Source organism: Anopheles gambiae, chromosome 3, assembly GCF_943734735.2.
Source record: "Anopheles gambiae chromosome 3, idAnoGambNW_F1_1, whole genome shotgun sequence".
NCBI lineage: Eukaryota > Metazoa > Arthropoda > Insecta > Diptera > Culicidae > Anopheles > Anopheles gambiae.
Genome location: NC_064602.1, coordinates 18,360,987 through 18,374,048, shown reverse-complemented (window position 1 = coordinate 18,374,048; position 13,062 = coordinate 18,360,987). Strand labels below are relative to the sequence as shown.

At 42.0% G+C, this 13,062-nt stretch overlaps 1 protein-coding gene across 25 annotated transcripts in view; it reads left to right on the top strand.

Annotated features, from left to right (window-relative positions):
• Window positions 1-1,577: 1,577 nt before the first annotated feature.
• LOC1275680 (protein NDRG3) overlaps window positions 1,578-13,062 on the top strand; it is a 47,052-nt gene continuing 35,567 nt past the window's right edge. For 10 of the 25 annotated variants that reach the window (XM_061661518.1, XM_061661517.1, XM_061661516.1 and 7 more), the window contains exon 1: window positions 9,138-9,801. Coding sequence is in view for 7 of the 25 variants with exons in the window: in XM_061661530.1 (XP_061517514.1) it covers window positions 6,764-6,801 (38 nt within the window). In the remaining 18 variants the exon portion in view is untranslated. Of the gene's footprint in view, window positions 2,130-2,407; window positions 2,461-2,805; window positions 2,957-4,842; window positions 5,221-6,571; window positions 6,802-9,136; window positions 9,802-10,586; window positions 11,524-13,062 lie in introns of those variants that run through there. The other 15 variants (XM_061661540.1, XM_061661528.1, XM_061661529.1 and 12 more) reach the window with 11 other exon arrangements.

Here is a 13,062-nt window from a genome sequence, read left to right as displayed (position 1 = left end):
TGATTATCATGCAGCAACATTCGGTAGTTTCGTGAGCAATTAACACCAACATTCATGTTTACACAGTCAATCATCTCTATTCTTCGCACTGTACTGCTGAATCTTTACCTAGGATCGAAATCTTTCGCCGTAAGACAGAGACTAGAAAATTGATAATCAAAATGATGAATGTTAATTGTCGGTGACCATGAACGTCAATATTAACAAAGCTTAATGTGAATAAAAAAACTGAAGGTCTTGATTAAGATACGATGGATTGTTTGGTTAGTTAAACTTTGATGAAACCATGAAGAATGAAATTGTCACGTTTTATACAAACTATCGACTACCCTTTATTGTTAATTTCATTTCAACATGGATAATGTAATGAAGGCTCATGTGGTAAATTTAGTTGGTTCAAGTTTGAAGCTTAAACATCGAAACAAAAGCTATAAAAGATTCCCATCTAAAATTGAACATGTAAATTTGTACAGTTTTTTTTTCTCCGTAACAGAATGTTAGTTAAAAAATATGTGTTTTTTATATCCGATTTGAAATGTTTGCAGTTTTCTTGTTCGGAACAAAATAGAAAAAAATGTACTGAAAAAAGTACATATTAAACTGTAGCTTTTCTTAATACATGTACTAATTTAAAAGAGTAATGCGTTGAGTGCTTGAATAACAGGTAAATGAACAGTACATATAGAAGTCGATAAACAAATTAAAATTATACCTTATCTTAAAAAAAGATATTACTAGACATTTTGCTATTCAAATGTAAAGGATATCAATACAGCATTCACCTAAACTTTAAGAATGCCATACGTAGTTTATGATTTCTAACAATAGTTTAAGACAATGCAAGAAAAAAAACTTCTTTGAATTGAACTGTGCTAGTATCCACTTTCATTTAGAAATACTTGTTTTTTTTGTTGTATTAATCATGATGTTTGAGGCCTCGTGAGGATGAATCCTGAATTTGATTATTGTTGCGTTTTATGGGTCTGTATGTTTGCTTCTATATAGGTAGATATTGGATAATCCACAAAATTTCAATCTGCACTCTTATTAATCTCTAGTCAACTAAACCGCACTGGTGACGATTCAACACACGAGATCATTATTATAAAAAAGAAGTGAAATGTGATTAGAATTATTCATAAACAACTTTTTGAAAACATGTCAGTTGAATGTAACAATCAACATATCAACCAAAATAAAAAGAAAGTTTTGAAAAGTACATCTAAAATAAATATGATAAACCGCAGTTAATCAATTGCAGATTACTGAATATGCTTTGTATAGCTATTAATATAAATTTAGATCTTGTGAAAAAAAATGATTGTAATGTCACTGTGTTCAAACATTTTGCAAAGTTCTATTGAACATTTATGCCAGTGAGTTGAGCTTAAAAATCACCATTTTTAACCATTAAGATTATAATTTTAAAATATTATATTAAAAAAAACTTTTCAAGGTTAGAATCCAACAATGAATGCTAGATATAGATGACAAAAAAGGCTATTAAAAACCCTTATCTATTGAAAACACAAACGTCCTACTACTTACACGTACATGTACCACTATCCAGCTAGACCAACAGTGCCGAGGGACCATTGCCAGCGCCGATCTCGCTGGTCCGTTCATTATCGTTTATCGTTCGATGCTGTTCGAAGCAGATCTTGAGCGCGATCGCGAATCGTTCCTCCGTCGTCCCGCGTTTTGCTGAACGTAATATTTTCCACTCGCGTGTGATCGCAGCTTTTTTTTCTTCTTCCTTCATTTAGTGTATCATTTGTTACGCTCGACGTTCGTCTCATCCTTAATCCAAGTGCCCCACACAAACACAAAATCGCCAACAGGCATTCGGTTGGGGGGAATATTTGGTGACGGTATTTCATTTGCTTTGCGGTTATATTTTCGACATCGACATTTATGACATTCCTCGCCGGCTTGCCGCCTTTCCCGTTCCGCCACAACCGTTTCCAGCGCGCTGTGGCTGTGGAAAGAAGGAGTTGGCCGTTTCTCTTTTCCGTGTCTTCCTTTCGTCCTGACGTAAACCGAGGGGCTTAGCCGTCCCTCGCAACCGCGTGTGAAGTGCGTGCCGGAATGGTGTGTGTGCTGTGTGCTGAAGAGTGATTGGTATTTATGTGTATTTTTTTCTTTCTGCGATCTCCCCAAACTTGGAGGGACTTTTCGGTATCGTGCTGAGGGGTACCCGATTTGCGTGTTTGGTATTTGCCGAGCTAAGCTGGTGTTAGTGGGAGTAGGGAATTTGGGGCTAGCTCTTTTTTGTTGCTGTGTTGTGAGCTGTGCGTTCGATCAACCTTCGTAACAAGAAACAGGTTGTAATTGGAGTGGAAACGTGATTGGCGTGGCAGAGTGAGCGACGCCCAAACCGAAAGCCATTGTTCAAATAGGTCACTGTCCAACCGGTGTGCTTGCTCGGGTGTAACCGTTTGGGTGATGCTGCGATCGACGGTAACAAACAACGAATAGGCAGCCCGCGTTAGATAGCACAATCGACTCTACGCAACGTGTTGCGATGCAAAACCATCGCTGTGGCGCATCAAAATCGGATCCGAAAACGGAAACGGCTTATTTCGTGGCAAGGCAACACTGCTCCTCGTTCTCCTGCTGCGTTTGCATCGCGATCGGATCATGATGTGTGTGTGTGCGAGCGCAGCTCTGCTCAGATCAGATTAGATGCTCCCGAAAGCGGAGTGCGGAGTGTGGCGGTGCAAGTGCGCTTCATTTGCAAATGCAAAGTCCGGCGGGAGCTTGTTGAATATTCACTTGAGCATCAAATCGCGTCGTTAATGTTCCGGCACGTCCCGATCGAGAGAGAGAGAAAGAGAGAGAGTGAAGAGATGTTCAATGTGTTTGACAGAGTGTGACAGTGCTACTGGGACCAGTCCCCATGTTGTCGTTTTGGAAGATCATTGAAATGATGCGGAGAAGCCTTCATAGAAGCATTGTAAGCCTCCCGAAACCCCATTCCAACCGTTGCGTGATCATCTCTACTGCTAGATTGTGCTATTATTTGAAGCACAGACAAAAAAAATCAACACAAACACATAGCATGTGCACCAAGGAGAATCGTAGCATGTTTTTCGTGCTAGCTGATGTGTTTCGGAGCTTTTTTTCCCCTGTATCATACCATCGATTGCATTTGACAAACAGTCCGTCGCCATGCCACTTGAACGGTCCACTCCAGATGAACGGTGGCTCTTCATGACGATCGCCCGTCGAGAGACTTCGGTGAGATGGGGTTCTTTTTGTTGTGGTGTTTCGCTGGCACTGCTCAAGTACAGCGATGAATAATTGAATTTTTTGCTGGTTTCGGTAGACCGTTGGGTCGGTTGGTGCAAAGCGGCGGTGAAGATGGGAGTGTCGATGAGGCAGGATGATTAGATTTTATTTAGATTCGCCGTCGAATGACTAGCACACGCGAGATGATATAGAGCGGTCAGCGCAGGGGTGTCAAATGCAATGCAAAAGTTCGTAAAATACTCCAAGATGTGATCGATGAAACGCTTCATGTTTTCAGGCAGGAAAATGTTTCTAATGGCAGATTTGGCTAATATAAGTTAACTTAAAGATATTTTTTTAAATGTCTAAACTTTGTTTTATGTTGCAGTTATTTCTACCATTTTTGTAGTATGAATTTTACTCATCCATGAAATTCAAATCGAATCAATAGAAACATAAATAGCAAATTATAGACACACTAGGCTACGATCTGCTCCTATATGTGCTAAATCATGTGTAAAAGATAGACAGAGTACGATACCATTAAAGGTAAAGGCGGTGAAAACTGGAACTCTACGAAAGGAAAGGCATGGAAAGAGAAATTAAATGCATACTGAAACCAGTCTTTGATGTCAGTTTTTAAAAGGCTTATACCACTGTATGCATTATTACTGTTGCCGAGATATAAATAAAGTAATTTTTAAAGCTCAAATGCACGATATTCAAGTGAAGGTCCTAAAATGACCAGATTCATTTCATACAATTTAATTGATACAGTTTTTTTTTCTATGGAGTTTGGCATATGTCCTTGGCTGCTTCAATTAATGCCCTTGTTTGCTTCAAACTTATCTTATTCTAGTGCAATTCTGCCTAAAATGGTGTAGACTCATCTTTTGGTTATTTTTTTATCAAGGTTAACGCTTGATTGAGTATTTATATTCTGATGCTGGAAATGAGTTCAAGAACTGATTCTCATTCCGGAGCTAATTCCATTTTTGAAGTCAATCCTGATTCTGTTACATCACCAAATTGTCAATCCCAGATTGATTCGCAATCCGATTCGAGAGTCGATTTCGGAACCAATCCTGAAGCCGAACCAATTTTGGAGCCGATTCCAGAATCGATTCAGGAATCTGATTCCGGGCCTACTACCCGGAATCGATTCCATCAAATGAAATTGATTCCGACGAAAATATCATTTTCGCATCAGTAATTTAAAGTGATACAATGTATCATGCATGACATGTTTAAAAAAGTATTGACAGAAACAAGATATCCAATTGCTTTCCTCATGAATATATTGTTTTTGTTTTTATTGTGAATTATTTCAATTATTGCTGCCAATGCGGTTCAATGATTATTGTTGTGATTATTATGCTCAAAAATAATACTTGTTTTTAACGATCCGGAGAACACGCAGCAGTTTTGAATGTTGAATTCAAACAGTTTGAACCTCTTGTAATGTTTTCTGTTACTATATACCGCAATATATCCTTAACCAAACTTGGTTTGACAGTCCTGTTCGGCTCTCCGGGTGTCAATATCACCCTGTTTGGAATATATTAAATAATACCGGTAGTGTGGAATGAAATATAATTTCCATTTCAATTGAGAAGTACAACATTGACGGCAAGGTTCCATACTCTCCATTCGACAAAGTCCATCCACTTGGAGGAGGTGAAAAAACAACTCCACTTCTCCCACAACCGGTCAACAATAGTACATTGAAAGCGTAGCGTCGCTACTGATACAGCTGTTGAACATTGAAGCACAGGAATGGTAACAACAGATCCCACTCGTAAACGTGTTTGTCATCGGGCGAACAAACGAAATCCTTCATTAGGCCCACTGGGACCGTGATCACCGTGAACGCCCCGAAGCCACACCGAAGCAGACAAAATTAGTGCGAAGTGGAATGTTACTGTTTGGAACTTCAAGTTGCGGCTTATCAGCAATCGAAGTGAAGTGGGAATATTACTCCCACAATTGGTTAGTAGCATTATTCGTTCAGAAGTCAGGCTAGTGAAATGTTCAACGTAGTCATGTGAGTGTGCAAAGGGAGGCGGTAGTTGATGCACCGATGCGCACCATCAAGATGGAGATGATGGAGGAGTGTGGGTTTTTTTATGGATTGAGCCTTGAAAACCGGTTGATTTGCCGCTACAAGTCGAAGGGATTCCCAAAACACCTCAACACACCACAGCGATGAACGTAATGTGTCGGATTGTGTTTATAGAACCGAGCGGTCAAAGATTAAGCGCTAGGCAATAAAGGTGTTTTAATCTGTGAGATGTTTGCGCTTGCGGTAATGGACACAGTGGTCGACAGGCACGATCACTACCTGCAACGTAAATGTTCCAAGCAGAGGATCGTTTTCTTTTTTTCGTGCATCTAATAATTGGTTTTGAATTTTCGATTCTCACTACAATCGCGTCTCAAAATTGATTTCAAGTTTGCATGAAAAAATACACTGTCCGTTGTCCATGGCCATCTTTCGCGGGCTTCACGTAGCCACAAACACATGTTCGTTCGCATGTTCGAAGCTCTGGGCCCAAGAGTTGCCCGTCAGTCGGCTAGAGCTAGTTGTCCGAAGACGCGAACAACAACCTTCAGCTATTTCATCCATCCATCTCCACAGGGCGAACGCTTCGCCTAAAAACAGGTTTGTTTCTGCTCGACTGGGGAATCGTCCTCCCGGACGATCGGCCTCCCTCATCCATCATCGATCAGGTGTCCAGACGTGTAGCCTGCATCTGACTGTTATGGCATCGGTGAAATCAGCATAACGCTCCAGTTGCAGTCGAAAACATACAAATGCTGAGCGCAATCTCCAGTGATCCTCGCGCTCGCTGTAACGTCGTGTCTTGCTGTTGGCCGGTTGACATATAAAGCCCTCAGAGCCACAGATAGAGCTGCGGTTGCACGTGCAACCTATGATTAGCTTTTATCACTAATGAACGTGCAGAGAAAGGAGGGCTCGCAAGATGAGGTAATGACGCTTTCCCATCTCCGGTCTGGTGGTGTGGTAGGAGTTTCACTGCTCCAAAGTGTTGAGATGCAAGCGAGTGTGTTTGTGTGTTTGTGGGTACAAAAATTGATAATATTTTCACAACATATGACGTGCGGTTGCAATAGTTCTGTGCCCGGTGGCTGTGGAGCGTTCTCGTTCGCACGTGAATGTAGTGCAAAACCGTGTTTCCGAAATGCGACGCCGACGCCGGCCTCAAGTGTTCGTGTTTTTGTGTTTATTTTCGAAGGCAAAGCGCTTCGCGAAGGTTAATGTGAGATTCACTTCATGTGTTCAAGCTTTTTTTCTGCTTTTTTTTATTTTGTTTATCAGCAACAGTTGTGTGCAACAGAAGCGGCGTCTGTGACGAAGTGGTAAAAGAGAGCAAAGAGTGCGTTTTAAGGTGAAAAAAGTGCACCAGTGGTACAGATTGCGCCAGACACCATCAAGACCGTCGGCAATCATCCGGTGTGCGCACGTTCAAGGATACAGCGAGTGCGATCGTCTACGAGGAAGCACGGAAAAATGGCTGCAGTGGAAATGAAACACATCGAAACACCGCCGTAAGTGAAAATGAATTTAAACGATTACATTACACTACCTTAAGCTTTACGTATGACACAAAATGAAAGAGCTACGTGTATTGCAAGCGAGTTGGGGTTTAATTTCGGACTGGCAGGGGAGAGCGGGGACTGATTAATAATTAAAATATGCCCAAAAATGATTGGTCACATTGGATCGCAAAATTCATAACAGGTTTGTTTGGACGCATTTTCGGGTCTGCTACAGGTTTGATTATAATCGATTCCGAAGAGCGCTGGGGAGTCTGCCGAGGTATTAAAAATGGAACAGGTTTGTTTTGATGCCCCAACGAACCTTGTATGGGTACGTTTTTTTTTTACGAATTAAAAAATTAAATTAAAACCACAAAACATGGTCGCTTTCGTTGTCAATAGCTGAAGTTACATCAACATTCTATTTGAAACAAAAATTAAACAAAATATTTTATCTTCGATTTTATTACCTAAAACAACTCGCTGTACCTACATAGTGAATAAACTGATAATAACCTATGTCCTGGTTCAAAATGGTCAATAAAATCCATATTAGCATGCCACAGCATGAGTAGGCAATTCTACGTTTTGCATAATGTAGTGCAAATAGCCTACCTTCAGGCGGAACTGAAACTACCCTTGACAGAAAAGCTCTCTAGTGAGCTTTTAATGCTTTGAAAGCTTTTATGTTGCTGAATGCTGCTCATGATGCCAAGGCGTTAAAGTTTATTTCCGGGAGGGAATGAATTGAACGCTAATTCTAATTGATATTGAGCAACGTGTATGCCTTTTAAAAACAGTTGCTTAAGGAACTGGTGAATTACGCATCGTATTTAATTATACATCGTTAAATGGTAGTTCTTTAAGTCAAGTAATTATTTCACCAAATGTTATTAGTACCATTCTACATAATGAATTTAGGAACAAAAAAAATATTTGGCCCTGCAAAAGAGTTTACAAATTATTTAAATTGGTGCATATTTTGAATGCATGGGAAAACGTTGTGTATGCTAGATGCTCAATTATGTGCTATGTTCTATAAGGTGAAATATTCATTGTTCTCATTGTTTTGATTTGTGATCAATTATGTATGCATTTCAACTAAGCTGCTTTTATTGCTAAAAAGAAGAATTGGTCCAATATTATTTAACAAAAAATGTGTATGAACAGTCATTAATTTTATTTTAAATAGTTTTGTTCATTAACAAATTCACTAGTCAGCTACTAAGCCTGGAATAATTGCACAATTGTTGAACAATTAAACAAAAACAATCAAAATAAAAAGTTTCTCAAGTTATATAAATTATTATGTTATTTAGATACAAATTGCCAAATTATGCAAATTATGTGAAAAAAATCAAGAATTTTACCAAAATTGAGCATCATGATTTATTTGTTTATACACTTATTTATTGAGCATTTAAAATTTTTATATCTAGGCTTAGAGTTTTTATAATTATTTTATTATAATATTATCTTAAACTGTATTGCATTTTGCGTTTCACTTTTTATAATAAAAAATATGGAGCAAACTTTTCAATTTTTAATTTTGACTGTTTATACAAAAACAGATATTGTGAAAAAATTGGTGAAAAAATAAATCACACAAACATTTGAGATATAATTTGCTGAATGTTCTTGTTTAATGTTTTTAACCAAACAAATCAACAAAAAGAATAATTAGGAATTTATGTTTCTTATAAATCCTAACGTTTTTTCTCCTATCCGCATTCAATTTGGTTTCAAATTTTCGCCCGAGCACGGCCTTCAGCTGTTTTCTATTTCCATTTGACGATGCTCGTTGGTTTATCGAGAATGGTTAGGTTCTCTAACGCCAAGTCACGTTTTGTTAGCATCCTATGCAATGCACGAATGAATCCGCCTATTGAAATGCCAAACGGATGAATGTTCATTTCACCCCACTGCACAACAAGGGGTAAAAACCGAGCCAGGGGCTGGCACGTGACCGCCTGGGAACCATTTGTAGGTTGATGAAAATTGGAGAAACATTAAAGAGAAAATCAAAATTTTACTGTCGCTTGATGAAAACAATTTCGTATGAATTTAATTATTTTATTTATTTATGCTTGCCTAAAATGTCCTGAAATATTCGTTTATTGAGATAATTATTGAATAAGAATGTACATTAAATGGGACACAAAATTTAAAACTTTTAATTACATCAAGGCGTAATGTCTTTGCCTTAAATACGCCCAAACATTTAATGAACAAACAATCTACATTTGCCTTATTTCGATGTTCATTCACTCTCGCCGTTCATTTCTAAAAAAAAACCCACCACGTGCCAAACCCTGCCATTCGCCATCGGTCGCGACCATTGCATTTAGCTCGCGTTCGCTCATCGGTACAATTCATTCATCCCCGTCGTTGCGTGAGGTGCTTACGCTGAGGTGCTCCATCTCGTTCAAAGTGATTCCGCAAGTTGACGTGCAGAGCAGAAGGCAGAAATTAAGCAAGAAAAAAAAAGTACACACCACGGTGAGAAATTTCATCACTGGCGTGGGCCTATTTCCTAGGGTTTTCCCCTGTCACGTACCGTGTCAATGGTTCCCCTGGTGCACTGTTAGCGCGTTTGCCACCGAAGTGAAGCTGTTGAAGTGTTGAGGAAGCAATCGTTAATCGAGCCGTTTTGTCTGTCATTTGCGTGCACACAGTTTCGGTGTAAAGCGGCGGAAGTTGCCAAAGGGCGAAGTGCAGGGCGCAGATAAGGTGCGACAGCTGCGGCGGGTTGTGTAATTTGTGTGTCTTCGGGTGACCCGAAAACGGGGAACAGCCTCCCCACCCCTCACTAGCTGCCGTGTAGCGACTGGTGTCGATTTGTTGTGGTTAGTTTTGCAGTGCGCTGCTGCCCCCAAACGTCATCCGGGACGCAGACGGATCGCTCGTGGTTTGAGATTGAGATTGTTTTGATCGGACATCAGGAGAGCCGATTGGCATTTGGGTGAAGTGAAGGGGCGTAAGGAATCAGCAAGAAAAACACCCTCCAAGGTATGTAGAGCAAGAATCCAGTTGCCTTTTTCCCCACCCCACGTTTCTGTTTTTGTTCAGTTGATTTCCCTCCAATCCTTCTGGGGTGTTTATTTTTGGAACTAATAGGAACATTAGTCCATAGTGAACTAACACTGTGTAACACATTAGCTGCTAGCGTTAGCCGACTTGGTAGATTCAATGCAAACACCTTGCCAAAGGTGTTAGTGTATGTGTATGTGTGTGTTTATAACAGAACATTCTAACCAGCTAGAAGCACCGTACGGACTACCGGGGCTACCTGTGTCTTCTCTATTAGGGTAGCTAACAAACCCCCACCGCGAACAGTAGAACCGCGTTATGTAGCGCGTTTCTAACCGTAACCATGCTGGAGTAGGCATTGATTATTGATTTTCCTCACTCATTCATCGGCACTGTAAGGCCACGGAACGTGTTCACGTTTCGTAATTATCACACATACTCATTTTATTTTAAATCAACTCAAAAATTCACTGAAAGCAACTGAATCTTCTCCCTAACCCTTACATTTCCGTCCATCAATCATCCTCTCTGTGTCCCTTGATGTTGTGTAAGAGTTGTGTCTCGTCTTGCCATGCTTTTTGTGCCTTCGATGTGTCCTGTTTAGTCAGTAGTAGTAGTAGTGGTAGTAGTGGTAGTAGAGTAGAGTGGAGTTTGGTCTGACGGGCAGGTAGACTTGCTGGTGCCAGCGACTGTGTCATAACGACCTCCGCTCCCTTCCTGAAGTCCTGTTTTGATAGTGCATCGACGACGGGAGCGCGAGGTTGCATTTAATCATCTCCTACTACACGAACACACACTTACATCAAAACCAATTACACACACACAGACATACACAACAGTGAGAGATGGAAATTCTGTCGGCGCCATGGCGAGCTATAAAGCATTGCTCCATCCCGTAATGTCTTGCTGCCTTCCGGTATTTAATCTTCCACCCCCGTCCCAAAAACACCGCTAATTTCCTTACCGCGAAGATTCCCCTTTACCCAACGCCCGAACGAATGACAGGTAGCGGCGGGCAGGTTGATTGCATAGGCGCACAGGCGCTTGTGTACCGTCCGCACAACTGTCAGATGGCAGGCCGTATCCTTGCTGCGAGAGCAAAAATCCTCCCAACACACGCACACACTGGCACATCACTGGCAACTGCTCTGATGAGAGCGCACAGAAGAGAGCGATTTTCCCTGACCACGGGAGACCGAGGAAGCAAAAACCCCCCCCGTCAGCGACCCTGTTTTCCCGAGCAACCTCCCCCCGATTTTCGTGGTTGTGTTTGTCCGCTGTCAGTTTGGTTCGCCCGTCGCTACGGGGTAAAAACGTCAGTATCCTTTCGGCCTTTAGTCTTGCAACGAGTACGAACACGGGCGAGAAAGCGGTTACACAACGAAAAAAACGCACACACACACACGTACACGCTGGTTCCATTGCAGTGGGCTGGAGACTACGAGCAAGAATCCTTCGTCCAGCAGAATCCAGCATTACGTGGTGCGGTGCTGTGTGTCGAGAATTGCGTTGCGGGACAACAGTTCAAGAGGACCCGCTGCTTTTCCTTTTTCGAGGGTGAGCTTTGTGAGTGAGACGCATTGCGTTACGGTGGTTGCTGTGGTTTGCACGTCCAAGTAGCCGTCGCTTCCAACAAGGCAAGAAGATCCCGTGTGTCTCGCAGCAAGGTTCTTTGCCCTCAAGCCCAACCTCAAACCTAAGGTAATTATGAATCCCTTTTTCTGTGTTACTTTTTCGGTTTCAGTAAAAAAAGAAAACTGCGTTTAGACGAGCGTTTTGATTGTGTGTAGTAAGCAGGGGCTTTTTCTTCTCTTGAGACAAGTAAACTCTGTGTTTGTGTATGCGTGTGCGTGTGTGTGTGTCTTTGATCGAACACGCACCGTGGTTGGAAGTGCCCTAGAATCTCGGGACAGGAGAGGCCCCAATAATCGTTCTTCAAGTGCGTCCGGCAGTGCTTCCTGTTTCCGGACGTCATTCCGGGTTGGGGATATTGTTGTTGTTGTTTTTTCCTTGCTGCCGTCTAAAGTTCCAACCTGCAAAACTGGTTACATAAGCGTACCCGTCCCAGTTGACTCGATGGGATTCGTCATGGGCAAAAAGGGGAGCAAAAAATGGGGGAGAGGGCGAAAAGTCAGAGAAAAGTTGGCAGTGCAAACGCACACACACACACACACACACACTCTCCTCGTACGCTTGCCGTGTTACCTTCATTGCAATATACAAACACACGGAAAATGTGCACACACTCACTCACACGCGTACAATGGCTTGCTCATGGCCTACTGCTGTCAGTGGGAAAACCCCCGAAAGAAGCAATTTTCCTCTCACGGTGCGAGAGAAACGCTCTCCAGCGCTAATCCTTTTTTCTTTGTCGAGCGCGAGCGACAGACTTTCCCCGTGAGAGAGAGCATTTGTGAGTGCAAAATGTGAGAGAAAAACAGTTTTCATCGTCACCACCACAAATGCAATTAGCAAACACACTCTACACGTCATAGGAAAAGTGTGTCCTGTGACGTGCTTTTGCATGTGTGTGTGAAGAAGATTGTTTTCCGGAAGCGATGCAGCTTAGCGGAGTTTCCAACTAGAACAGCTCTTTGTGGAAAATCGCTACACAAGAAACTCGTTCGGGTTTGACAGTCTTGCAAGGGGCAGAGGACAAGTCTTTTTTTATGACAGACGGAGTCTCGACACAACAGAGCGTCTTCTCGCACCAGTCTGCTAAATGATTTTGTATTACATGCACCCAAAGGGTACGCAATTGCTCACCGGAAAAGGGTACCGCTGCTGAGTGCGACGGGGTTTCGTTGTCGGTGTGCTCATTTGAATGTCACCTCCGCAGTTGTTCCGTCGTTCGATCCGGTGGAACCGGTGGATGTCGCCTGATGTGTCCTTTGCTTACATAACATCGCACTATCGGGCCCTGGGTGGGGTGGAAGAGTAATTTGAGAAGTTCCAGGCGGGGGTTCGTGTCCAGCTCACGCTTGGTTGCCCCTTTTGGTTCTATTTGTTTTCTTGTTTCTTGTTTCTGCTGCTCCCACCTGCTCCCTCTAACATGATCCTCGCAAGCGGGATAGTGCATCGATTGGAGGGTCGGAGTCGGGGAGGTCAGTCGGTGACGTAACACGTACGCCTAGCACTCTCCCCCCTGTTTGAAATGGTCTATTGTAGAGTAGAAAGGGTTTTGCAAAACGGGGAGAGGATGGTTTGCACCTGCACGAAGCAGCGCTAATATTTACACTT